The following is a 25,748-nucleotide window of genomic DNA, read 5'->3' on the forward strand; positions in this document are numbered from 1 at the left end:
ATATCCATTGCAAATTCACCTGCACCTCCACACACACCATTTACTGTATCCGCTGCATCCGATGTGGTCTCCTCTACATTGGGGAGACAGGCTGCCTACTGGCTGAACGTTTCAGGGAACACCTCTGGGACACCCGCATCAACCAACCCAACCGCCCCGTGGCTGAATACTTTAACTCCCCCTCCCACTCCACCAATGACATGCAGGTCCTTGGCCTCCTCCATCGCCAGATCCTGGCCACACGACGCCTGGAGGAAGAGCGCCTCATCTTCCGCCTTGGAACCCTCCAACCACATGGGATGAATGTAGATTTCTCCAGCTTCCTCATTTCCCCTCCCCCCCACCTTATCTCAGTCCCAACCCCCGAATTCAACATCGCCCTCTTGACCTGCAAATGTTCTTCCAATACACTCTGATAACGTGCATTCAGGCAGTGCGATTTGCTTATAATGTCGCTGAGGAATTAAGGAATGGTATTTGAGCGCACTTACTTTTGTTCACATTAGCACGATTCCAGCAGTGATACTTTTGTGCACCTTATCCTGCTCATGCACCAATGTCCGCATCAGTCTTCATGGCATTCTGCACACGCGCTGATGTCAGTTGACGACAGAGCAGCTTTCTGAGAGAGGTACTGTGTAGAGAGCAGCTTTCTGAGAGATACATTCACAACAATCGAGAGAAATTGGGCATATAGCAAAGAGAATAATTAACCATGTAATGATAGAGGTTGGCAAAAATATGATAATTGCATTAATTTGTGGGCACTACTGGAGATCATTGGGTTGAATTTTACAAAGCAGTCATGACCAGAACTGGGTGGCAATTCCACTGGGAAGAAAGCAGCCCACTGCACGCTATCTTACTGTGGTTGACCTCTTACTGAGGTTCTGAGCCTATCCACTCAGCACAGAGGTGTGAAGGGAGGCAATCAGCAGGTACTGATGCTGTGTTTGAAGGCTGTCAGCAGCCCTGAAGTTACTCTACTCCAATGAACTTGAATTTAGTGCTGCAAACTGCGAATGCGAGCATGTTGTATGGTTTTTCACTTTGGGACTAGGCTATGGCTTGATATAGAGGGAGTTGCAACTTTCAAAACAGAATGTAGGACAGTTGCATATCATGTAGGCATGTGACTACCATTCCTGCATTTCCACAAGGTCCGACGATAGCAGCAATACACAGGACACCATCACAAACTGAGCCGCCAACCACATAGATGTTGCGCTGTGGGAAAAACTGAATCAGCACAGAAAATGGAAAAGGCTAAGACATAGAATGGTTAGGCTTGATCAGACTGTCCTGACCCTCCAAGACAGTGGCAGAACAGGTCATTTGTAGAAGGGAGCTTAATTCTGAAAAAGTGCGAGGTGATGAACTTTGGAAAAAGTAAAACGATAAGAGTGCTCCATGAGTGGCAGGACACTAGAAAGCTTAATGGGATAGAGAGAGAATGTGAGGTTCTTATCCATAGCAAGTGGCAGGGCTGGTCAGTAGGATGGTTAAGGCAAAACTTGCCATTAACAGTTGAGGCATAGATTATTAGAGCAGGAAGGTTATGTAGGAGCTGAACAGGATTTTGATTAGGCCACACAGTAGTGTGCACAGTTCTGGTCAACACACTATAGAAAGGATGTGATCACACTGCAGGGAGTGCAGATTATCAAGGATGCTGTTTGTGTTGCAGCATTTTAGCTGTGAAGGGGAGGTTGGAGAGGCTCAGGTTGTTTTATTTGGAGCAGAGAAGGCTGAGCACCATGTTTAAGGTTATGGGGGCGGATAGGGTAAGAAGCAGTTGAATGGACAATAACAAGTGGCCATAATTGTAAGGTGAAAGGTAGGAGGTTTAGAGGTGGTGAACTCTAGAATACCCTGTGTGGGAAGGTGGTACAGGCAAGAAACCTCAGCCTTCACAAAGGTATGCGAATAAGCACTTGAAATGTCATAACATTCAAGGCTATAGACCACTGGCGGCAAAGTAGGAATAGTGTAGCTACATCAACACAGACTCAATCGGGAGAAGGGCCTCTTCTGTGCTGTAAAACTCTGACAAATTGGGCATGCACTATCACTGCATGAGTATTAACACAAAAGAAAGTAAATGAATGATGCAGACACAACTCCACAGTTAGGATAGCTGTTTAACTTCTCCATCTATGACCTCTTATTCAGGTTTGGGTCAGGCAGAATGAAGAATCCAAGGTCCAACCACACAACTTTGAGGATGAGGGAGCACACCCCTCAACACACTCCGTAAGTGCTGGTGGTGCAGGACCATCTCGTGGAACCCTCCAACCACAAGGGATGAATGCAGATTTCTCCAGCTTTCTCATTTCCCCTCCCCCCGCCTTTTCTCAGTCCCAACCGTCAGACTCAGCACCGCCTTCTTGACCTGCAATCTTCTTCCCGACCTCTCCGGCCTATCACCCTCACCTTAACCTCCTTCCACCGATCGTATTCCCAACACCCCTCCCCCAAGTCCCTCCTCCCTACCTTTTATCTTAGCCTGCTTTGCACACCCTCCTCATTCCTGAAGAAGGGCTTATGCCCGAAACTTCGATTCTCCTGTTCCTTTGATGCTGCCTGACCTGCTGCACTTTTCCAGCAACACATTTTTTAGCTCTGATCTCCAGCATCTGCAGTCCTCACTTTCTCCTAGTGGCTTTCCATACCCAATGACAGCATTAACAGCATTGATCCACGTCATGAGTACTGATCTAGTTCACGATGATTCTGAGATGTTACGAAGTCGAAAGCACATAGGGTCACTTTAAGATAGAAAGTGCTTTTCTGAATTTAAAGTATAGCCACAGATGCCATCTAAAGGTCAGGCTGTTCCAAATGTAACAATTGTCTGTTAAATGGATACCTGAGTTTTGGTTGTTGCTTTAACAACAATTCAAATTTAACCAATTATGCCCAGGATCCCAGAAGCCAATGGAATTTGCATTTCATTGTTTTGACACCTGGAAACCATCAAATTATAAGAATTTAATGTGTCATGGGGGGGATATATAAATTCAGCATTTTGAAAATTAGAGGGAGAGCAACTGCTGGAGAGCCGGAGAGCTAACTTCCCATCTAAAAAAGAACAATGTGACAAAGTGAGGGCAGTTCACAAAAAACTTCCCCTTTTACCCCCACAGAGGATTGGTAAGATTCCAGCTGGGATTGATGGATTTTGGTTTCAGGGTCTGGGAGTCCAAAGAGTTCCCTGTATGAGAGACTTATTTGATGGAGAGATCATGGTGTCTTTTAAGCAGCCAATCCAGAAAAAAAAACCTACATTAACGGTTAGTCCCTAGAAGTCGGATATGGAAAGGAGAGTGCATCGGTCTATGGGCTTTTTCTTGGTCAGCACCTGCTATCATTTATTAGGAGATAGTGTCTCATGGGACATCGAGTGGTTGTGTGGAATCTGGGCTCAGAAATTGGGATGGAGACCTCACCAGAGAAGTGGGAGGATATTTGGGAGAATGTAAGGAAGACTTTGATTTGCAATAGGATGCAGGCTATGTAGTTGAAGGAACTCCACGTGTTAATTTGGCACTGGAGCGGCTTGTGAAATTTAAGACAGGAGCGTCCCCAATGTGCCCTAAATGTAAAATAGATGGCGGTAATCTTACTCACTGCCTGTGGTCATGCCACAAGCGTTGTAGGTATTAGGGAGCTATAGCCAAAGTTTTGGAAGGGGTCTTGGGAACAGAGGTCAAGGTAAATCCGGTCTCCCTCCTTTTGGGTTTGCCGAATCTCCCCTCTTTGGACGTGCATGGGAAAAAATTGTTTAATATTCTCTCATGTTGTGCGAGGAAGAATATTCTGAACAGCTGGGTATCGGAAAATCCCCTGGGACTCTCGGAGTGGCATAGATTAGTTATGAAGCACATCCTCTGGATTTCCTTCCAATAGTTTTGTGCTCACTAATAAAAGTTAGAAAAAAAGTTATTTCCTTTAAATGACTGAAGTTTGGAGTTCTCTGTCACTCACTCATTTAACAGGTTACGAGGTGAGGCAAGCTTTTATCGGTGTTTGCCTTAGTTAACACGGAGGAGCAACAACTACTTTCTAAAGTGCTGCAGGTGTGGGGAGGCCCCTCAGTGATAGCACCACCTTGACTACCTATGATATCAGGAAGATCCCACCCTCAGCATGAAGAAACAAATTAACATCATGAACTATCCAAATTCTGAAGCATTCGGTTCTGAAGGATCAGTATCTAAAATATAATTGTCGCCTTTGGTATGGTGCAATTTTAATATTTGGTACTTTTTGCTTATTACATTAAATAAATTTCAAGGAAACTTGCATTTTCATGCAAAAATTTTCAATTTTTATTTCTTGCATTAAGAGTGTAGCCTCAGACCATCCCTTCAAATAGGGGTTTCTAACCGCTCAGATTCTGGACATTAAGTACTCTTCAACTAAAATGCAGCACTTTCTCTTTCCACTTATTGTGCCATAAGTAGACTTACACACTCTTCTCTAATCTGCTTTCAGATACTTTGTATGTTATGATGGAACAGTTCTATTCTAGACAGCTTCCTAATTATCATGGTTGCTTCAAAACTGGTTTTAAATTCAACTAGTCTCCTAAGTGCAATACTTAAACTACTGCTCAGCCATTTTAAATATCGCTTATATTTTGGAAATTCAATTTAACAAAGCAAAATCAAATAAACTTTTCATCTTATAAAACATTACTTTAATTTTTTCATTAAACAAAACCATGGAAGTTGTTTTCTAGCATAAAAAATACAGCAAGGTACAGTTACAGCTAAGGTCTTCAAAATCTCTTCAATGGGCTTTGCTGTATTGCCATTCATTTTTAATTACTTTGTAAATAATATAATTTCTTTGTTTCAATGGAACAAAGGCAAGAACAAGCCAGCATTACTGAAAAGTGCATTGCTTCTCAGAACACTTGCAATTAAAACAATGCTTTCAACGCAATGATTCTGAATTACTAAACAAGCAGTAAATGCTATTATTTACAGACTGTTTTCAAGAAAAATAAATCTTATCCACTGGACATCACTTAGAACTAAGTAATTTGCCAGAACAAAAGACAACAGAACAGCACTGTAGTGCCTTATTAACAAGTTGACCACATCACCATTGCATTTAATCAAATTCTGCTCTAACACTTTATATTACACTTGCTACTCTGAAATGTTTTCAGCAGATGACAATTTTTGCAACAGGCTCAGCAGACGAATAACTGCAGATCTATTGAACAAAATTATAAATGAAGCATTAAGTTGCTACAATAAGCTTGTTAAAAGTCAGCTCCCAGATTAATGCAAAATGATGAACAAAACATAATTGGACTGCTTAGCATTTTAATGTTACAAAACATAAATACTTTAAATATAAAATTCTGGAAGTCAGGAGCATCGTAAACATTGGAAGATCACGCAGAAAACTGCTATTCATTAACATTTATGTAAAATTGAAATACAATGCCCTCCTATTTGGATTGCTAACATTATCTTGTTTTCAAAGTTAGTCACTGAACTAATGGGTTGATTTTATCCAATTACTTCTGACAAAAGAACATACGCATTGGGTGTATATATCTGGAATCTGTATGAGCACTCCCCAAAAGTGAAAGAGGAAAATCAGAGAAGGAAACTTGCATCCAAATTTGAGACATTCACACCAGGCACTCCTTACTAGGAGTTCAAATTTGTAAAACTGACTATTGGGATTTAACATCAGGGTCCTTTTCGGACATTTGCTTTCAGAAGGGAAGTGGGAGGTGAAAGGCAATGCAACAGCTACATTCCATACCCAATCTTGGGAATACAATTGAATTCCTGAAATTGTCAACAAGTCAATTGACTCAGAGACGAGAAGATGGTTATTTACACGAGGATAAATCATAGTCATCTAAAGTACTCTTCCAAATAATCTCTCAATAAATAACCCAAAATTTTCAATCAAGACCAAATGCTGTAACTAGAAATGTGAAATACTAATCCATTTAAAAAAAAATACAGATGGTTTAAATCTGAAAGAGAAAGAAAGTAATGGTTAAGAACAGCCCTAAATGATACACCTAATCTTCCACAGTCCATTTTTGAGAATTTCACCACCCTAAATAAAAATACATAATATCCAGATTGCAAGGCCATTATGTTAATTCAAAAAGGACCCCCCAAGTTGACATTTATTAATCTGGAAGGTGGCCTACAACAGTATTGCAATTTTTTTACTTAATGAGAACAATGTGCAAGCATATTTCAAATAGTGCTTTGTCAGCTCTTTGAATTTAAAACCTGAATGATTAAGTTCAAAATCATCAGATTCAACAGATAAAAGTTGTGTCTGCCGCTTAGAGTTGGTTATTTGATTGAATAACTTATTTAGCAGAAAGAGATTTCATCTCTTGGCACAAGTAACTACAGTGCTATTCACTTTCATTCATATATTTATATAGACACATATACAAGTGTGCGTGTGTGTGTCTGTATTAAAGACATGGTCGCCAGCATCCTTCCTGCTGATTTTCATCATCCAATTCTGGAATTCTGGGTTGCAAAGCTGACCGTGTTAATCCCCAAAACTTCTGCGGCAACATATCTTTCTTAGTTGCTGTAAATTTCCAGCCCATATGACTACCACATGTTCGGCACTGGGCTATAGTCCATGCAAACCTGCAAAATATTTTGTACCAAAATAAAAGATACATGGAACATACAAGCACATCAATTGCAGATAGTTCATGTTCCTTACAAGACATGATTTTATTTTCAGTTGTTTCTGAATTTTGTTCATTTATTATTAATTTTTTTGTTATTGTTTAACAGAGATGAAGCCAGATGAATTGCACATTTATTTTAGCCAAATCAGATGTGCAAAATTCAACCCAATTTCATCTATAGAACTTTTAAATGTGCTACTTGGCCCAAATTTGTTTCTTCCAGTGCATCCGTAAAAGCATTCCACACTAGGAATTAACAAGATTTTCCCGAAACAAAACTACCTTTGTTCTACATATTTTCAGTGGAAGCATTTACTCAGCATTTTTAGACAGCAATATCAATATTCCCTGGTGATATTTTACTCTGTACTTAGAGGTCATGATCAATTCACTATATTCTTCAGATACTGAATTCTTATTTCAACAGGAAAGCTTTTCCTGTAGCTCAACAACATCCAACTAAGTCATTTAGAATTTAATTTTGCTTCAATAATCTGAAATTTCACTTTTCCTCAATGCACAATTTGTTTTTTTTTTGTCTTTCAAACTTTGCAGAAACTTAAGGCAAACTTACTTGTTTTGTATGAATAAACATCGGCAGATGGAATTTAACTTAGATCATTTAGTGCTGCATTTTGGATAGGCAAATCAAGACAGAATTTATATACTTAATGGTAAAGTCCTGGGGAATGTTACTGAACAACGAGACCTTGGAGGGCAGGTTCATAGCTCCTTGAAAGTAGAGTCGCAGCTATATAGGATAGTGAAGGTAGTGTTTGGTACGCTTGCCTTTATTGGTCAGAGCATTGAATATAGGAGTTGGGAGGTCATATTGTGGCTATAAAGGACATTTGTTAGGCCACTTTTGGAACACTGTGTCCAATTCTGGTTTTCCTGCTATAGGGAGGATGTTGTGAAACTTGAAAGGGTTCAGAAGAGATTTACTAGGATGTTGCCAGGGTTAGAGGATTTGAGGTGTAGGGATATGCTGAGGCTATTTTCCCTGTCGTGCTGTGTTCAGCATTGAAGGCCGAGGGGTGAGCTTTTAGAGATTTATAAAAATCATGAGGGGCACGGGCACAGTAAATAAACAAGGTCTTTGCCCTGAGATGGGGAAGTCCAGGACGAGAGAGCATACATTTAAGGTGAGAGGGGAAGATTTAAAAAGAACCTAAGGAGCAACTTTTTCTACGCAAAGGATGTTAAGTGTATGGAATGAGCTGTCAGAAGTAGTGGAGGCTGGTACAATTACAGCATTTACAAGGCATCTGGATGGGTACGTGAACAGGAAAGACTTACAGGTATATAGTCAAAATGCTGGCAAGTGGGACTAGAGTAATTTAGGATGTCTGGTCGGCATGGACGGGTGAGACCGAAGGGTCTATTTCCATGCTGTACAGCTCTATGATTAGCATTTAAATAGATGCAACTGTCTGGATTTAGAGCTCTGCAGAAACTGGAGTCAAACACATTTTCAAAGCTATGTAACAGAATACAATCAATACTATTCAAGTGAATATGCTACTGTCATGACAACATTTAATGCTGCTAAATAATAAAATGATTGAAATGAAGTAGACAATAGAACCAGAAAAGTGACTTCAGTATAGCAGACAAGTGACAAATTTGACATTACAAATAATGTGATTAACTATGATTACCCAGGGAACCAGCTATGCTGAGTTGATGGTCGACCAATTAAGTTCAGGTTGTTAGCTTTATATACGGTGAGGGTTTCATGTACATAACCATGAGGATTCACATAGGCAGCCATGGGTCCATACAAGGACAAACTTTAAAATAAAAAGTGGATAGGAATAGTCAAGCAGTGGATAATTATGCAAACCATTAAAAACAAATCTCTGAATCAGTTCAGTTTCTATAAAAATGGAGTTCAGCATTTCACTGCATATATTAATAACTTTATTCAAATATGCACATTACCTCAAATTTCAGATGTCACCAACTTAGGATGCAGAATGAATACATGGATGAGAGCAGGAAGTTACAGAGGGCATACAGCCCAGATGGATGATCAAAACTACAGATGTAACTCAATGTGGGGGAGTGATGGATTACGGACTAGAGAGAAAACCTGAAGGATTACTGGTGAGATACAAATCACTAAAAGCTATTTAAAAGGCACAGAAAGTAATGAAAATGTTGAAAGGAATTTATCCTTCCCCTTCAGGATGATGAAATGAAAAACAAGAAAGTATGTTTCAATCGTATGCAAACTTGGCTAGATCCTATCTGGAGTACCGTATTCAGAGTTGAGCACTGCCCTCAGGAAGATGATATCAGCCTTGGAGGGTCTACAGTTTAGAATACTAAGGCTTGAATAATTAAATTATGCAGACAAGCTGCATAAAACTAATTTTAATTAAGGTTGAGGGGTGATCTCATTAAGGTTATGTCAAATGAGTAATTAAAAGAAGCCTACTTTTCTTGGAGGGGAAATCCAGAACATGGGAAGATAAAGTATTTTAAGTGTGAAATGAAGAAAGCAATATTTCAAATAAAACAGGAGTGGAAGTCTGGAGGCTATGCCTACAGAGTTAGTCTACTGTCATTTAAGACTGAGATAAATAACTTTTTGTCATAAAATGTAGGGAACAAAGGCACACAGGTTGGGTGCAGGTCAGCTGTGATCCAACTGTATGCCAAAATAGACACAATGGGACTCAATGCTCTATTCCTGCTTTTTCTTTCAGAACAAAAAAGGTCATTTTATCATATTTTTGCAGTAATACCCAGTTTGACCATACAAGCACCTTTGCGATAAGACTTTCCTAACAGACTATTTATATCTGGGAGCAGATAGCTCCAGCAACATTGATTTATAGAAACAGTGAATAGTAACTTTTATTTTAAAAAAAATCTAAGTTTCATTTATTTGACCTGATGCTTTGGGATTTAACTTCAATATTTTCCCATTATTGCGCAAAAGGTGGCTATGACTCTCAGTTTTGGGAGCAGAGTCATTACTGGAAGTTACTTGAAGCTAGTAGTGTTTGAAACATCGGGCAACTGCTTGGTCTGGTCATGCTGGATAGAAGAACAAGGGCGATGAAAATAACAAGGGGAAGACAGCATTACAGTTTATAATTTATTTATAATCTACTCTATAGGTACCCCTAGCTATAGCTATATGGTGAGAAAGAATAAATCAGGAATGGAGGACATAAAAATGCAGTGCATTCTGTAGACTAGGAAAGACAAATTGACAGAATTAGCCAGAAAGAAGAATTTTGAGTGCATTTAGGACAGTTTCCTAGAAAAATGTTGTGGGATCAACCACAGCTTGGGTTTTTTGGATTTGGTGATGCGTAATAAATAATGAGTAAAAAAGAGATAACAGTAACGATAACATGGTAACAGTTAGCATTTAGGTTGAAGGGTAGAAACCTGGATCAAAAATAACAATACTAAACTTCAGTGAGGGTAAGTACAAAGGAATGTGGGTACACCTGAACAGAAGGACTGGGAAAGGAGATTTGCAGCAAAGACTGTTGAGGAACAAGGGCAGACATTTAATAGTTCATGGAACATAAAGATGCATCCCAGTGAGAAAGCATGATTCTGAGAAGGGGACATGCCAACCATCCTCAGATTCTGGAAAGGCTGGAGAATTGGAAAATTGTCAATGTAGCACCTTTATTCAAAAAAGGAAGTTGACAAAAAAAACACTCACAGGAAACTATAGACCTGTAGCTTAGCATCTGTCGTCGAGAAAATATCTGCATCTAAACTAAAGGATGTAATCACAGATAATTTGTTAAAGATCTAATCAGGTAGAGTCAGCATGGCTTAATTAAGGGAAAATCACATCTATAAATGCATTAAAATTCTTTGAAGAAGTCAAATAACAGCACAGAGACCGGTATCCCATTACCAAGTCACCCTTTATTTACTTGTGCACAATACACTGGCTGTGACCAGCCAGCTCATAATCAATTGCATGAACTGAGGAGATTCTAAACCTCCTCATGATATTGGTTACCTAGGGCTTTCCTGATTGGCCCATTACCAATCTTAATCAAGGATCTCAGTCAACAAGGTCCAGCTGGTTTCAATTACTACAGGAGGTAATGTGCAGGATAGATAAATGAGAACCAGTAGATGTAATATTTTTCCATAAGATACTCAAAAAAGGTACTACACAGAAATCTACTTTAAGTCAAGAGTCTAAAATGCTGTTGAATTGAAGGTTGGCTAACTAATAGGGGGCATTTATAGAACGCAAACCTGTAATTACTAGCATGCCACAAGGATCAGCCACAATTATTAACAATATACATTAACAATATGAATGAAGGAAGTCAGTGTGTCAAAGTCAAGTTTGCACATGACAAAAATAAGTGGAAAGACAACCAGACAGGGTTACAGACAAGTAGCAAAAACTTGGTTGATGGAATATGAAACAATACTTTGGAAGAGTACTGGAGCTGAATATCATTTAACTGGAGAAACTTACAGTAGATGGGGATTTGGGAGGCCCTTTGCATAAATCTCAAAGTTAGCACACAAGGTCAGCAGACAATAGGGAAGGCAAACACAAATGTTGGTTTTTATTTCAAAGGGAATGGAGTATAAAAATAGGGAAGTCTCACGAAAATTATACAAGACGTTAGTTAGACCAAACCTATAATACTATGAAGAGTATTAATCCCCATATTTAATGAAATATACACTGGCATTGGAGACAGTCCAGAGGAGATTCCCTAGCATGATACCAGCCACAGAGATTCTTCCTTATGACAGGAAGTTGAGTAGGTTGGACCTAGAAGCATTGGAGTCTGGAAGAATGAAGAGTGACCTTATTGAAACATAGAAGGTTCTTAGGGGACTTAACAGGGTAAATGTGGAGAGGCTGATTCTTCCTGTGGGAGAGTTTAGGACCAGATAGGACAGAAATGAGGAGGGTTTCTTCTCTCAGAGGGTAGTCAATCTATGAATTCCTCATCACAGAAGTGTAGAGGCTGGGTCATTAAGTACATTCAATGCTAGGATAGAGAGCTTTTTGATTAGTAAGTGAATCAAGGATTTTAGGGAAAAGATAGAAAAGTGGAGTTGAGAATTCAGATTATCCATGATCTCATTCAATGACACTGCAGGTTTGCTAGGCTGAATGGTCTACTTGTGCTTCTATGTCTTATGGTCTTACTATGATGTCAACCACAACAATTTGTTTTTAATATAGACCAGCACTGCAAAGAGACCAAAGGTCACGTGCTATTTTACAAAATTAATATCCTATTGCAAATACATCAAAATGGAAACTTGCCTGAAAATATCATTTTTGGTGGTTATTTCTGTGTGATAACACCTTTTACAACAAAGAGACGTACACTGTAAATCAAAAATTAGTTATAATTAGATATACACAATTTGAAAGCATATCCGTCACAAAAGGGCTCAATGGCCTTGATTTGGACTTACTACAGTAAATGGCAATTGTTTGCAAATAACAGAAATTATGTCAGAGTGCTGGAGCATTCATAAAACATTTTATCCCAAAAACTGCAAATCATTTGAGCCTTTGGAATGAAACACAAGCAGCTTTCATGTACCTTATCCAATGATATTTCCATGTCATTCATGACAATCCTGGATTACATTATTTTGGTCATTAGATTTGTCTAATGCTAACTCCTGACACCCAAAAGCTGGGTGCCAGCTACTGTGCAATGCCCTTGTTGCACACTGTGTCAATGTATTACGACTGACGTCACTGAGTTTTGTCTTGTCAGTTGGCACCAGAAATGGTGCATGCTGTGCTATCCAATACATCACTGGCAAGCATTCACCAGAAGCATTTATCAGATAATCGATATAGTGGTGTTTTGTGACAAGTGTGTTGGAATGTAACTACTGGAAAAGTAAATGCCTGCACTCTGTATAAAGAGCACGTAACCTTTTGTTGGTTCCAGGGATAGCTGAAGATGGCTAGTTGTTCCAAAGTCAAAGATTAGCTGTAGTAATGCTTAGTTTTCAAAGAGAAAACTTCAAAGCGATGACAGAGTCAAAAACCTGAAGAAAAAGTAACCATCTGTTTACTGAATGTGGCCCTTATGCTCAGTGGAAAAATGAAGTAACTATGTAGACGTGGGTTACTTTTTTGCTGTTATGAAGTTGAAGGTATGTACTGTACCTCTTAGAGAGTGAATGCTGATTTGCACTGAGAGCTTACAAGAGCAAATTGAAAATTGAAAATATGTAACATTTTGCTGTGAAATAGATACCCGAGTTGATTGCTGTTTTGACAACAATTCGAACATAACCAGTTTAAATTATCCCCCCAGGGTACTAAAACTGAATCGAGTTTGAATTTATTGTTTTGCCAACATCGAACCAATGAGACTATATGATGTTGGGGATATAAAAAAGTAGGCATTTTGAAAATTAGACAGTAGCTGCAATCGAGAGAGACCAAAGACGTTGAAACTCTCTATCAAAGGTACCTTTTCATATGAAACACCTTTACAGTAACAAGAAAAAGACGACCTGGAGAGATCTTCAGCCGCAAGACAGACACCAAAGACGGCAGCAGCCATATGGTTTTGAAATTAATTTAATGTAATTTTAGTAAGTGTTTTATTGGAACAGTACATTGTTAGAGTTGGAGGCAGATAATAAGCAGTTAAGAGAAAGGGGGACTTAGAGTTGTGAATAGTTGTTGTCTCATGTTCACTTTTAGAGTTAGAGTTAAAGAATATATATATTATTTTCTTTAAATAGTGAAATTTGAGAGTTCGCTATCACTCAAATTTTAACAGATTACAAGTTGAGTGAGCTTTTCTGGGTGTTTAGTTTAATTAACAGAATTAACATGCTGTGCCATAACATTACCGAAGAAAAAGATATGGCCTTGATTCTTTCGCTACATGTAAAAGCAGAAGTAGCAAAGATTTACAGAATTGGAGATATTCTATGGACATGAAGGAAGGTTTGGACAAATTTTTAACTTGCGTGGATAATATTTAAACAAAGATAATTTACTAACTGCTTCCGAGGCATTGTCAGATTTTATCAAACTCAATGAGTGAAGATAGTTTGATAGAAGAGAGCATGATGGGATTCTATAGACAGTATGCAATACCACAGAAATTCTATATGGAAATTACCCAATTTGTGCTGGGAGTTAAGTTATTAGACTACACCAAGGTAAATGAATTTATACAGATTTTAATTTTGATAAGAATTAAATTTGCAGATAAACCACACTGCTCGAACAAATGTAAGAAACTCCTTATAAAATGTTTTCCAGCAGGTTATGTGGTGCAAATGCAGCAATTGACCGTACAGCAAAAAAAATACAGTACAATGGTGTCGATAGTTTATTAACATCTAGATGTGGGACACAACGCAATGTGAAAAGATAGTAAACTGAGAAATAATGACAAAATGCTTTTGACAATTTTGAGAAGAGAAGAGAATTTAAGACTCAGAATAAAGAATAAAGCCAAGAAATGTCCAGGGTGTAGTCAATCGATGTTTCAGAAACTCCTCAAAATACCATCATGCCATGAACTGTCCCTAACTATAACAGGATTTGGAGATGCCGGTATTGGACTGGGGTGTACAAAGTTAACAATCACAACACCAGCATCGCTCCGAAAGCTAGTGTGCTTCCAATTAAACCTGTTGGACTATAACCTGGTGTTGTGTGATTTTTAACTAACAATAATAGAGTATTCAAAACTAAACAAGAAATGGAAAATTCAGAAAATGATAATGGAAGCAAGCATCAACACAGGGGCAATGCATTAGTCACAAGAAGTTTCAGCCCACTAATTGTACAGTAGAATGTTAAATGCAACTTAATCTGAGTATTAAGGATCAGAATAAAATTAGCATCTCACGACTTTCACATGGGATGATACTGCAACGATTTCATGATGAATTTATCATTCCATGTAAAATAGCAAGAATCAATTATTTTTGTTAGCATAGGTGATGCATTCAGTGAACTACTGATGCCATTAAGTAGGTCATTAAATAAAAGTACAAATGAAGATACACATGCACAATACATTATCTGAAATGCTCAGGACAAGCTGGTTTTCGGAATTCAGTATTTTTCGAATTTCAGAATAAGTGACAGTTGGATGATGAAATTTTTAAAAAATCTTACTGGAGGAGCATACTCTAATGAGCAAAAAGGGGCCTTGAAACAGAATCAAGGCCTGCTGGTGCTGGGTCATGCCCCCACGTCACATCTGAGTGACACGCATGCAGTAGATGTTGACTTAGGTTAACTGTTTGCACGCCAAACAAACTTGTTGATGAGATAAAAAATCGTCGGACTTTGGAGTTTTTCAGATTTTGGGATTTCGGATAAAGGGTTATCACAACCTGTAGAAGACAGAGGGTGGTGGTGGTGGAGGGTTGTTTTTCATACTGAAGGCCTGTGACCAGTGGGGTGCCACAAGGATCAGTGCTGGGTCCCCTACTTTTTGTCATTTATATAAATGATTTGGAAGTGTGCATAAGGGATTTGGTTGGAAGTTTGCAGATAACACCAAAATTGGAGGTGTAGTGGACAGCAAAGGTTACCTCAGATGACAACGGGACCTTGATCAATGGACTAAGGAGTGGCAGATGAAGTTTAATTTAGACAAATACAAGGTGCTGCACTTTGGGAATGCAAATCTTAGCGGGACTTATACACTTAATGGTAAGGTCCTAGGGAGTGTTGCTGAACAAAGAGACCTTGGAGTGCAGGTTCATAGATTAGATTAGATTACATTACATTACAGTTGCCCGAGGCGGGAGTTGAACCCGGGTCTCTGGCGCTGTGAGGCAGCAGTGCTAACCACTGTGCCACCATGCCATCCACGGTGCCACCATGCCACCTTGAAAGTAGAGTCGCAGACAGATAGGATAGTGAAGGTGGCTTTTGGTATGCTTTCCTTTATTGGTCTGAGTATTAGGTACAGGAGTTGGGAGGCCATTGATTAGGCCACTGTTGGAATATTGCGTGTAATTCTGGTCTCCTTCCTATCGGAAGGATGTTGTGAAACATGAAAGGGTTCAGAAAAGATTTACAAGGATGATGCCAGGGTTGGAGGATTTGAGCTATTGGTAGAGGTGGAATAGGCTGGGGCTGTTTTCCCTGGGGTGACATTATAGAGTTTTATAAAATCATGAGTCCCTGGGGTGACATTATAGAGTTTTATAAAATCATGAGGGGCATGGATAGGATAAACAAACAAAAAGTCTTTTCCCTCGGGTGGGGGAGTCTAGAACTAGAGGACATAGGCTTAGCGTGAGAGGGGAAAGATATAAAACAGACCTAAGGGGCAACTTTTTCACGCACAGGGTGGTGCGTGTGTGGAATGAGCTGCCAGAGGAAGTGATGGAGGTTGGTACAATTGCAACATTTAAGAGGCATTTTGATGGGTATATGAATAGGAAGAGTTTGGAGGGATATGGGCCAGGTGGCTAGCAAGTGGTTCTAGATTAGGTTGGGATATCTGGTCAGCATGGACGAGTTGGACTGAAAGGTCTGTTTCCATGCTGTACATCGCTATGACTCTGAATCTAAATGGGATATAGAAAATGACAAACCTTCTGTATTTGGAAAAACTGTGAATTTGCCATTTACGCAATCAGAACCTAACCTCTCGCCTAAAGAAACTAAAGTGCAGAAACTTTGATACAATTGCCTTTTATGTTCTAAGTTACAAAGGCAAATTTTCCATCTATTCTAAAAGCAGGAAAATGTTAGTAAAGAATGTTGGAGTAAAGGATTAACAGTACAATAAACTTACAAAAGACATAACATTTGTAATAAACACTGAAGGACACCATCATGGCCTTAAGTCACCAAGCCCTTAGCAAGGAAATTCAATGATATAATGGCTTGACTTGATAGTGTGGGATAAGGAAAAAGAATTTATACATTTGGTAGCAAGACTTAGTCAGTTGGCAAGAATGTAGGTGAGAAAATAATTGTGGATAACATCAATAGATGAGCGGGGCTGGACCACCAGCAAGATGTTTCACGAATTTGGCTGGGGAGGATGAGGATGGAGTGTGTGTGTGTGAGAGAGATGTCCTTTGCTAGCAATATATTTACAGATTTATGTGCAAATTTTAATATAATAGTGGCAGTCACGTCACTGGCACATATCCATGGGGTGCAACCTCAGAAGCTGCATTGTTACCAAACTCAACATTTACTGAATGGACATGAGTTTCAACATTGATATATCGGAAATACTATAGCATTGCTAAAGCTTTTAATTACAGTGCCTACTGGGTTTCAAAACTTATTAGTTAGACTGATTTAAATAGGTAATTATAATTTATTTAAAGCCAATCTCTTCAGCACTTACTTTGTCCATCAGATCCAATTCACAACGCAGCCGCTGAATAGCACTGCCGATTTTTAAAAGCTCAATTCTTAAACCATCATCAATAGGTAAACAAGCAGCAACTCTGTAAGAAAAATCTAAACACAGTAATTAATCATTTCTGTTGAAGGAATAGCAAATTCACTCCCCTTCATCCTCAAACCCTTTTCATCTTAGTGCACGTAAATTTAAATAATCCTGACCAGATACTTTGTAGAAAAACCATGAATACTTTTATGGAAGTAACAACAGCAGTAGCTTCATTTGTTTATTCTACTATTTAAACTGAAATGGATAACAACAACTAACTAACCTGCTAAACATGCACTAAATACACCAAGTTACAGTTTTAAAAATTACATCAGTTTGTTTTACAGACAAAAAACCTTGAGGATAAAGGATAGAATTCTTTTTGGAATTAAGTGCCAGAAAAGCGACATTCTCAATTAATTCTTACCCACAGGATTTGAAGGAAGCGAATCATCCTTGAGATTTTCATCCCACTCACGAAGCTGGACTTTCATTCTTTCCATTAATATTTCCTATATATGGACAAAAGTATAAGAAGACTGCACGAACCAATAGATGACTAATTATACTTTAAAAATTACATTACATGAGAAGTATTTTAATGAACACCACAACAGTGTCTAAATTATTTGTTCCTCAATACTCATTTACTGTGTCATGGAGTTTTTCAACAGTTGCTCAATGCCTCATCTGCTGTAAGGAACTAAACTCAGTAGAAGCAAGTTTTCTGGCAAAGCAAAAACATTAACTTCCTCTCCTACATCTCATCTTGAAGCAGTTGAGCCTATGTTAAGAAGTTATTCCCTCACATATGTATGTAACGTTACTAAAATGCTAGTACTTGTAGAAGCTTTGACAGGTCATTCAGAGGATCAGATGCAAGTGTTAATCCATGGCAACCAGACATCTACAAATATAGATTTGTAAAAGGACATAATAGCTCAGATGGAATGATTTTGGAAAATTCATTTGACAGCACCATGAAACACTACTTTAAGGAATTTAAAAATAATGATTAAATATATCTGTTTAGTATATTTATCTGTAAAACTTTTAAATGTTTATAAAACTAATAATGCTAAACAATTTGTTTATACTGATCAATATTTTTCACCTCAATTTTAATTCTGGACAAAAAGGGGATAAAGTAGAGTATCACAGCAAATATATTTAAATCGTAAAAAGCTGAATTTTGTGATTAGCACAAAGGTAATTAAACTTTCGCTGTAATGGGTCAAATACTCGGGAATAGCCCGATTCAGGCTGCACATACTCCAACTTCAGCATGATTTATTTAAAAAGCACAAATTAATACAACATTCACCAACTTTTCTTTACCTGCATTTTGGCCTCTGACTTTACATCAGTATTATCTAAATATAGAGAAACGTCAGACTGCTTCAAAGCAGACCTGTCCTTGAACATGAATTGCAGAAAACTATGTTGCAAGTATAGCAGGTAATAAGGAAGGCAAATAGAATTTTGGCATTTATTGCGAAAGAAAGAGCATATAGAAGTAGGGAGGTGTTGCTCTAACTTTCAAGACATTAATGAAATTGAAGCTGGAGTATTATATACAATTCTGGTCCCCTTATTTAAGAAAGGGTGTAACTGTATTGGATGCAGTTCAGAGGAGACTCACTGGATTGACTCCAGGGAGTTTAGAGGTGATCACTGTGTAAGGAGCATGATGGAAGCAATGTTAGGGACCATGTATTGAGAATAGTGTGCAAATAGTCTCAGCTAGAGATCTGGAGATCCAGATGCTGACAGACTCAGCACTGAAGACCAATCAGGTACTCATAGATGGGTTATTTTCCTGCTCCAAATCCTGTACTAGGATTTTTTTTTTCCAAATGTTCTAGCGATTCACCTCAAAATTTCTGCTCGGGCTTCAATATGAACACTTGAAACAAGCAACAGGAAAACAAATATAATTTGGTCCATTCAGTCTGTTCCATTTCGTCAGTTGGCTAACAAGTATCAGATTGTAAGGAGACATGAGATTGAGTAACAATGCCATAGGAACACAGCTTCTTCAGCTCCAGGATAGCTCCACTTTAATCTGGAGCAGGGATAACCTCATAGCAATCACATACAGATGTCTGGCAGATGAGTAGAAACATAAAGCTGCCAGAGAGCAGTAAGGCATAGAAATGAATAGAAAAAATGAACATGCAGTAGAGGCAGAGCATACAGAAAACCTGACATGATCTTGGGATTCTTGACATGACCCATCAGTAACAAAAATGAAAGCATGTTCCAGTTTACAAAACTGACATTTGTTATCTTGATTATTACAGAAGTGCATAAAGGAAACAGATTTGTACTCACTGCATCATACAAAGAATACACCCATGGTGGCCACCAGGTTAGATTTGCACAATGGAACTTTCTCTAAAGTAAAGAAAATTAAAACTTGTGAAAAGCAAGCACACAAAATGAACATACGTAAGATTATAATAATAAAATGACAAGATTATAAAGCTGATAAGATTATAAAGGCAACTTCAAGCTTTGGTGCTGCATAGATCATGTTACTAAGCAGTTGCCCTCAGCCAGTTTGCTATGGGGACAGGCTTGAGGTAGACTTCACATTTGAGGATGCTCAAGTCAAAGCAATATCAGAAACTAGAAAAATGCTCAATCTGGCTTGGAAAAAATTAGGGGAGCAAGTTAGTTAATCTTTCAGTCAGTAATTTGTTGAGGAAACTTGAAAAATCATAATCAAACAGTGATGTGTAAGAATACATCGATTTTATATGAACCCAGTTTTTGCAAAGTGAAACAGCATGAAGAGCAAGGGTTTTGCCCATCTTAGTAGGCCTCAACATTTTTTAAACAAAGCTTACCAAGGATGTGGACATTTTGGCAATGTCAGCATTTGCTGCACATCCCTAATAGCCATTGAGGGCAGTTAAAAGTCAAACACAAGTCAATGGTAGCCATACTAGGAGAAAGTGAGGACTGCAGATCAGTCAAAAAGAGAGTGTGGCGCTGGCAATGCATAGCAGGGCAGGCAGCATCCGAGGAGCAGGAGAGTCTATGTTTTGAGCATAAGCTTTTCACCAAGAATGTGCTTATGCTTGAAATGTCAACTCACCTGCTCCTCGGATGCTGCCTAACCGGCTATGCTTTGCTTGCACTACACGTTTTGACTATAGCCATACGAGGCAAGAATTGCAGCTTTTCATCAAAGTCACGGCTGAATCAAATGGGCTTTTACGATAATCACTAATACAGAGACTAGCTTTATCAGACTTCAATTGATTAAAATTAATTAATAAATTCAATGAATTAATTCCTCAGCTGCCATAATGGGATATGAAACAGTATTTTCGAGCATTAGCTTAGGCCTCTAGAATACTAGTTCACTGATATTACTTTAAATGAGAAAATTACATTTTAAATTAACACCTTTTGCAAATGACCCCAAATGCATTAAGTATACTGTGGCAAAACTGTAATTTTTGCAATGTATGATCTGATTCTTTAACACACTGCAACAATCTTAAGAGTAAGGTACTCACTTTAAATAATTCAGTCTTCCAGTTTAGAAAGGTGGGCAGCCCTTTCCAAAAAGGCCAACAGGAATGAGGTGCAAACCAGCCTTACATGCATCCATCTATACTTCCCACTGACTCGGGAAAGCAACCAACGTAATCAAATACCCCTCCCACCCCAGTTATACTTTCCTCTGCCCTCTTCTGTCAGGCAGAAAATATAAAAGTTTGAAAACATGGACAAAAAGATTCAACAGTGCAATTTCCGGGGTTTGCAGATTGGAAGCAGCAAAAATGGCCCTTAGTAGAGAGATATGCTCTTCTTGTCGCATTCGGGAGTTATCGGAGAGTTTATGTGCTGCTGAGGATTATATCTGCAATAAATGACATTGGTTACGAATCCTATCAGATTGAATGGATCGGTTGGAGCGACAGTTAGAGGCAATGAAGAATTTACAAAAGCAAGGGAGTGTGATGGATGGCAGTCATAGGAAGGTAGAAATGCCGCAGATACAATCACAGAGATGGGTTAACTCCAGGAAAGGTAAGCAGGTAGTGCAGGAGTCTTCTGTGGCTATCACCATTTCAAACAAGTATGTTGTTTTGGAAAACGTCGGGAGTGATGGATTCTCAGGGGAATGTAGAACCAACAGCTACATTTCAGGTATTGAGACTGGCTCTACCGTCATGAGGGGTACAATGGGTTCCAAGAGATCGATTGTGTTAGGGAACTCTCTAGTCCAAGGCACAGACAGATGTTTCTGTGGCCAGCAGCAAAAAAATCAGAATGGTGTGTTGCCTCCCTGGTGCCAGGATCAAGGATGTCTCAAAGGGTGCAGAATGTTCAAGGGGAAGAGGGCCCAGCAGGTGGTCATTGTACACATTGGAACCAATGACACAGGAAGGGAAAAGAATGAGATTCTGAAGGGAGAATATAGAGAGTTAGGCAGGAATTTAAAAAGGAGGTCCTCGAAAGTAGTAATATCTGGATTACTCCTGGTGCTATGAGCTCGTGAGGGTTGGAATAGGGGGATAGAGCAGGTGAGTGCATGGCTGAACAGTTGGTATATGGGAAAAGGATTCACATTTTTGGATCACTGGAATCTCTTCTGGGTAGAAGTGACCGTACTGGTTGGGAGATTTGCTAGGGCTGCTCGGAAGGATTTAAACTAGTGGGGGGTGGATGTGTCCCAGGGAGATAATGAGGAAAGAGATCAATCTGTGACTGGTACATTGAGAACAAAAGCGAGTCAAACAGTCAAGGCAGGCAGGGACAAAGCAGAGAACAAGATAGGACTGAAATTAATTTGCATTTATTTTAATGCAAGACGCCTAACAGGGAAGGCAGATTAACTCAGGGCATGGTTAGAAATATGGGACTGGGATATCATAACAATTACGGAAACATGGCTCAGGGATGGTCAGGACTGGCGGCTTAATGTTCTAGGATACAAATGCTACAGGAAGGGTAGAAAGGGAGGCAAGAAAGGAGGGGGAGTGGCGTTTTTGATAAGGGATAGCATTACAACTGTACTTCGGGAGGATATTCCCAGAAATACATCCAGGGAAGTTATTTGGGTGGAACTGAGAAATAAGAAATGGATGATCACCTCATTGGGATTGTATTATAGATGCCCTAATAGTCAACGTGAAATTGAGAAACAAATTTGCAAAGAGATTTTATTTATCAGTAAGATTCATGCGTGGTTATGTTAGGGGATTTCAACTTTCCAAACATAGATTGGGACTGCCTGAGTGTTCAGGGTTTAGATGGAGAGGAATTTGTGAAGCGTGTACAAGAAAATTTTCTGATTCAGTATATGGATGTACATACTAAAGAAGGTGCAGAACCTGACCTACTCTTGGGAAATAATGCAGGGCAGGTGACTGAGGTGTTAGTGGGGAAGCACTTTAGGGCCAATGAGCATAATTCTATTAGTTTTAAAATAGTGATGCAAAAGGATCTAAAAATTGAAAGTTCTAAATTGGAGGAAGGCTAATTTTGACGGTATTAGGTAAGAACGTTCAAAAGCTGATTGGGGTCAGATGCTTGCAGGCAAATGGACGATGGCTGGAAAATGGGAAGCCTTCAGAAATGAGATAACAAAAGTCCACACACTGTGTATTCCATTAGGGTGAAAGAAAAGACTGGCAGGTGTAGGGAATGCTGGATGAATAAAGAAATTGAGGTTTTGGTTAGGAAGGAACCATATGTCAGGTATGGACAGGATAGATCGAGTGAATCCTTCAAAGAGTTTAAAGGCTGTCGGAGTATACTTAACAGGGAAATCAGGATGGCAAAAAGGGGACATGAGATAGCTTTGGCAAAAAAAAGTTAAGGAGAATCCAAAAGGTTTTTACAAATACCTTAAGGACAAAAGGGTAACTAGGGAGCGAATAAGGCCCCTCAAAGATCCGCAAGGCAGCCTTTGTGTGGAGCGACAGGAGATGGGGGAAATACAAAATGAGTATTTTGCATCGGTGTTTGCTGTGGAGAAGGACATGGAAGATATAGAATGCAGGGGAATAGATGGTGATATCTTGAAAAGTGCCCATATTACAGAGGAGCAAGCGTTGGATGTCTTGAAATGCACAAAAGTGGATAAGTCCCCAGGACCTGATCAAATGTACCCCAGATCTCTGTGGGAAGTTAAGGAAGTGATTGCTGGGCCCCTTGCTGAGATATTTGTATCATCAGTAGTCACAGGTGGGGTGCTGGAAGACTGGAGGCTAGCTAACATGGTGCCACTATTGAAGAAAAGTGGTAACGACAAGTCAGGGAACTATAGACCAGTGAACCTGACGTCAGTGGTGGGCAAGTTGTTGGAGGGAATCCTGAGGGACAGGATGTACATGTATTTGGAAAGGCAAGGACTGATTAGGGATAGTCAACATTACTTTGTGCATGGAAAATCATGTCTAACCAACTTGATTGAGTTTTTTTGAACGTCAGTGGTGGGCAAGTTGTTGGAGGGAATCCTGAGGGACAGGATGTACATGTATTTGGAAAGGCAAGGACTGATTAGGGACAGTCAACATTACTTTGTGCATGGGAAATCATGTCTAACCAACTTGATTGAGTTTTTTTGAAGTAACAAAGAACTGATGAGGGCAGAGCAGTAGATTTGATCTATATGGACTTCAGTAAGGCATTCAACAGGGATCATCCATGGGAGACTTCTTCGCTAGATTAGATTACAGTGTGGAAACAGGCCCTTCGGCCCAACAAGTCCACACCGACCCGCCGAAGCGCAACCCACCCATACCCCTACATTTACCCCTTACCTAACACGACGGACAACTTAGCATGGCCAATTCACCTGGCCCTGCACATCTTTGGACTGTGGGAGGAAACCGGAGCACCCGGAGGAAACCCACGCAGACACGGGGAGAACGTGCAAACTCCACACAGGTTAGATCTCATGGAATACTAGGAGAACAAGCCATTTGGATACAAAACTGGCTTGAAGGTAGAAGACAGAGGGTGGTGGTGGAGGGTTGTTTTTCAGACTGGAGGTCTGTGACCAGCGGAGTGCTACAAGGATCAGTGCTGGGTCCACTACTTTTCGTCATTTATATAAGTGATTTGGATGTGAGCATAAGACGTATAGTAAGTAAGTTTGCACATCACACCAAAATTGTAGGTGCAGTGGACAGCGAAGAAGGTTACCTTAGATTACAATGGGATCTTGAGCAGATGGGTCATTGGGCTGAGGAGTGGCAAATGGAGTTTAATTTAGACAAATGTGAGGTACTGCATTTTGGGAATGCAAAGCTTAGCAGGACTTATACACTTAATGGTAAGGTCCTAGGAAGTGTTGCTGAACAAACAGACCTTGGAGTGCAGGTTCATAGCTCCTTGAAAGTAAATTTACAGGTAGACAGGATAGTGAAGGCGGTGTTTGGTATGTTTTCCTTTATCGGTCAGAGTATGGAGTACAGGAGTTGAGAGGTCATGTTGCGGCTGTACAGGACATAGTATTCCAAAAGTGGCTGAAACAGAGTGTAATTCTGGTCTCCCTACTATTGGAAGGATGTTGTGAAACTTGCAAGGTTTCGGAGAAGATTTACAAGGACATTGCCAGGATTGGAGGATTTGAGCTATAGGGAGACATTGAATAGGCTGGGGCTGTTTTCCCTGGAGTATCGGAGGCTGAGGAGTAACCTTATAGAGGTTTATAAAATGAGGAGGGGCATGGATAGGATAAATAGACAAGTCTTTTCCCTGGAGTGGGGGAGTACAGAACTAGAGGGCATAAGTTTACGGTTTGAGGGGAAATATTTAAAAGGGACCTAATGGGCAACTTTTTCACAGAGTTGCCAGGAAACTGAAGAAGGCTCATGCCCGAAACGTCGATTCTCCTGCTCCGTGGATGCTGCCTGACCTGCTGCGCTTTTCCAGCAACACATTTTCAGCTCTGATCTCGAGCATCTGCAGTCCTCACTTTCTCCTGTTTAGTGATAGAGGCAGGCAGCTTCTTTGGATTTAGAGGAGTGATGGCCTAGTGGCATTGTCGCAGATTTGGTAATGCAAAGTTGAAAGAGTCCCCATCCTGAATAATGGGGGGAAGCCAACACATTGATGCAAAGTGATGATCCAGCTTGGCGTTGTCCAGAGCTCCTCAGCATTACACTGACAGTCAATTTGATCCACTCTGCATGAGATCTCGAAATGGTTGGAGGCACTGGATATTGCAAAGACTATAACCCTGACAAGATTCCAATAATAATACTGAAGAGTTGTGCTCCTGAAATGGTGCACATGTAGCCAAGCTGTTCCTGTACAGCTACAACACTTACATCTCCCCAACAATATGGAAAATTGCCCAGGAACATTCTGCACACAAAAAGCAGGACAAATCCAACACAACCAATTATTAGATCATCAGTCTACTCTTGATCATCAGTAAAATGGTAGAAAGTTTCATCGACATTGCGATCAGGCTACACTTGCTTCGCAAAAACCAGCTCACTGAGGCTCAACAGAGTCATATTCACAGAGATACAGTCTGGATTCTGCCAAGGCCACTCAGTTCCTGACCTCATTATAGCTGTAGTTCAAACACAAAATTAAATTGAATTCTCGAGGTGAGGAGAGAGTGACTGCCTTTGATATCAAGGTTGAATTTGTCTGAGTGTAGCATTAGGGAG

The 25,748-nt window shown here is 39.6% G+C and overlaps 1 protein-coding gene across 1 annotated transcript in view; it reads right to left on the minus strand.

Moving 5' to 3' along the window:
• Window positions 1-4,685: 4,685 nt before the first annotated feature.
• crbn (cereblon) overlaps window positions 4,686-25,748 on the minus strand; it is a 52,328-nt gene continuing 31,265 nt past the window's right edge. Inside the window, exons 6-11 of the mRNA XM_043708387.1 lie at window positions 19,429-19,491; window positions 17,522-17,606; window positions 17,047-17,162; window positions 11,991-12,055; window positions 8,365-8,496; window positions 4,686-6,656 (exon numbers count right to left, since the gene is read on the minus strand). Coding sequence (XP_043564322.1) covers window positions 6,473-6,656; window positions 8,365-8,496; window positions 11,991-12,055; window positions 17,047-17,162; window positions 17,522-17,606; window positions 19,429-19,491 — 645 coding nt within the window. The 3' untranslated portion in view covers window positions 4,686-6,472. The remainder of the gene's footprint in view (window positions 6,657-8,364; window positions 8,497-11,990; window positions 12,056-17,046; window positions 17,163-17,521; window positions 17,607-19,428; window positions 19,492-25,748) is intronic.

This window comes from Chiloscyllium plagiosum, chromosome 18 (assembly GCF_004010195.1).
Source record: "Chiloscyllium plagiosum isolate BGI_BamShark_2017 chromosome 18, ASM401019v2, whole genome shotgun sequence".
In the NCBI taxonomy this organism is placed as follows: Eukaryota; Metazoa; Chordata; class Chondrichthyes; order Orectolobiformes; family Hemiscylliidae; genus Chiloscyllium; species Chiloscyllium plagiosum.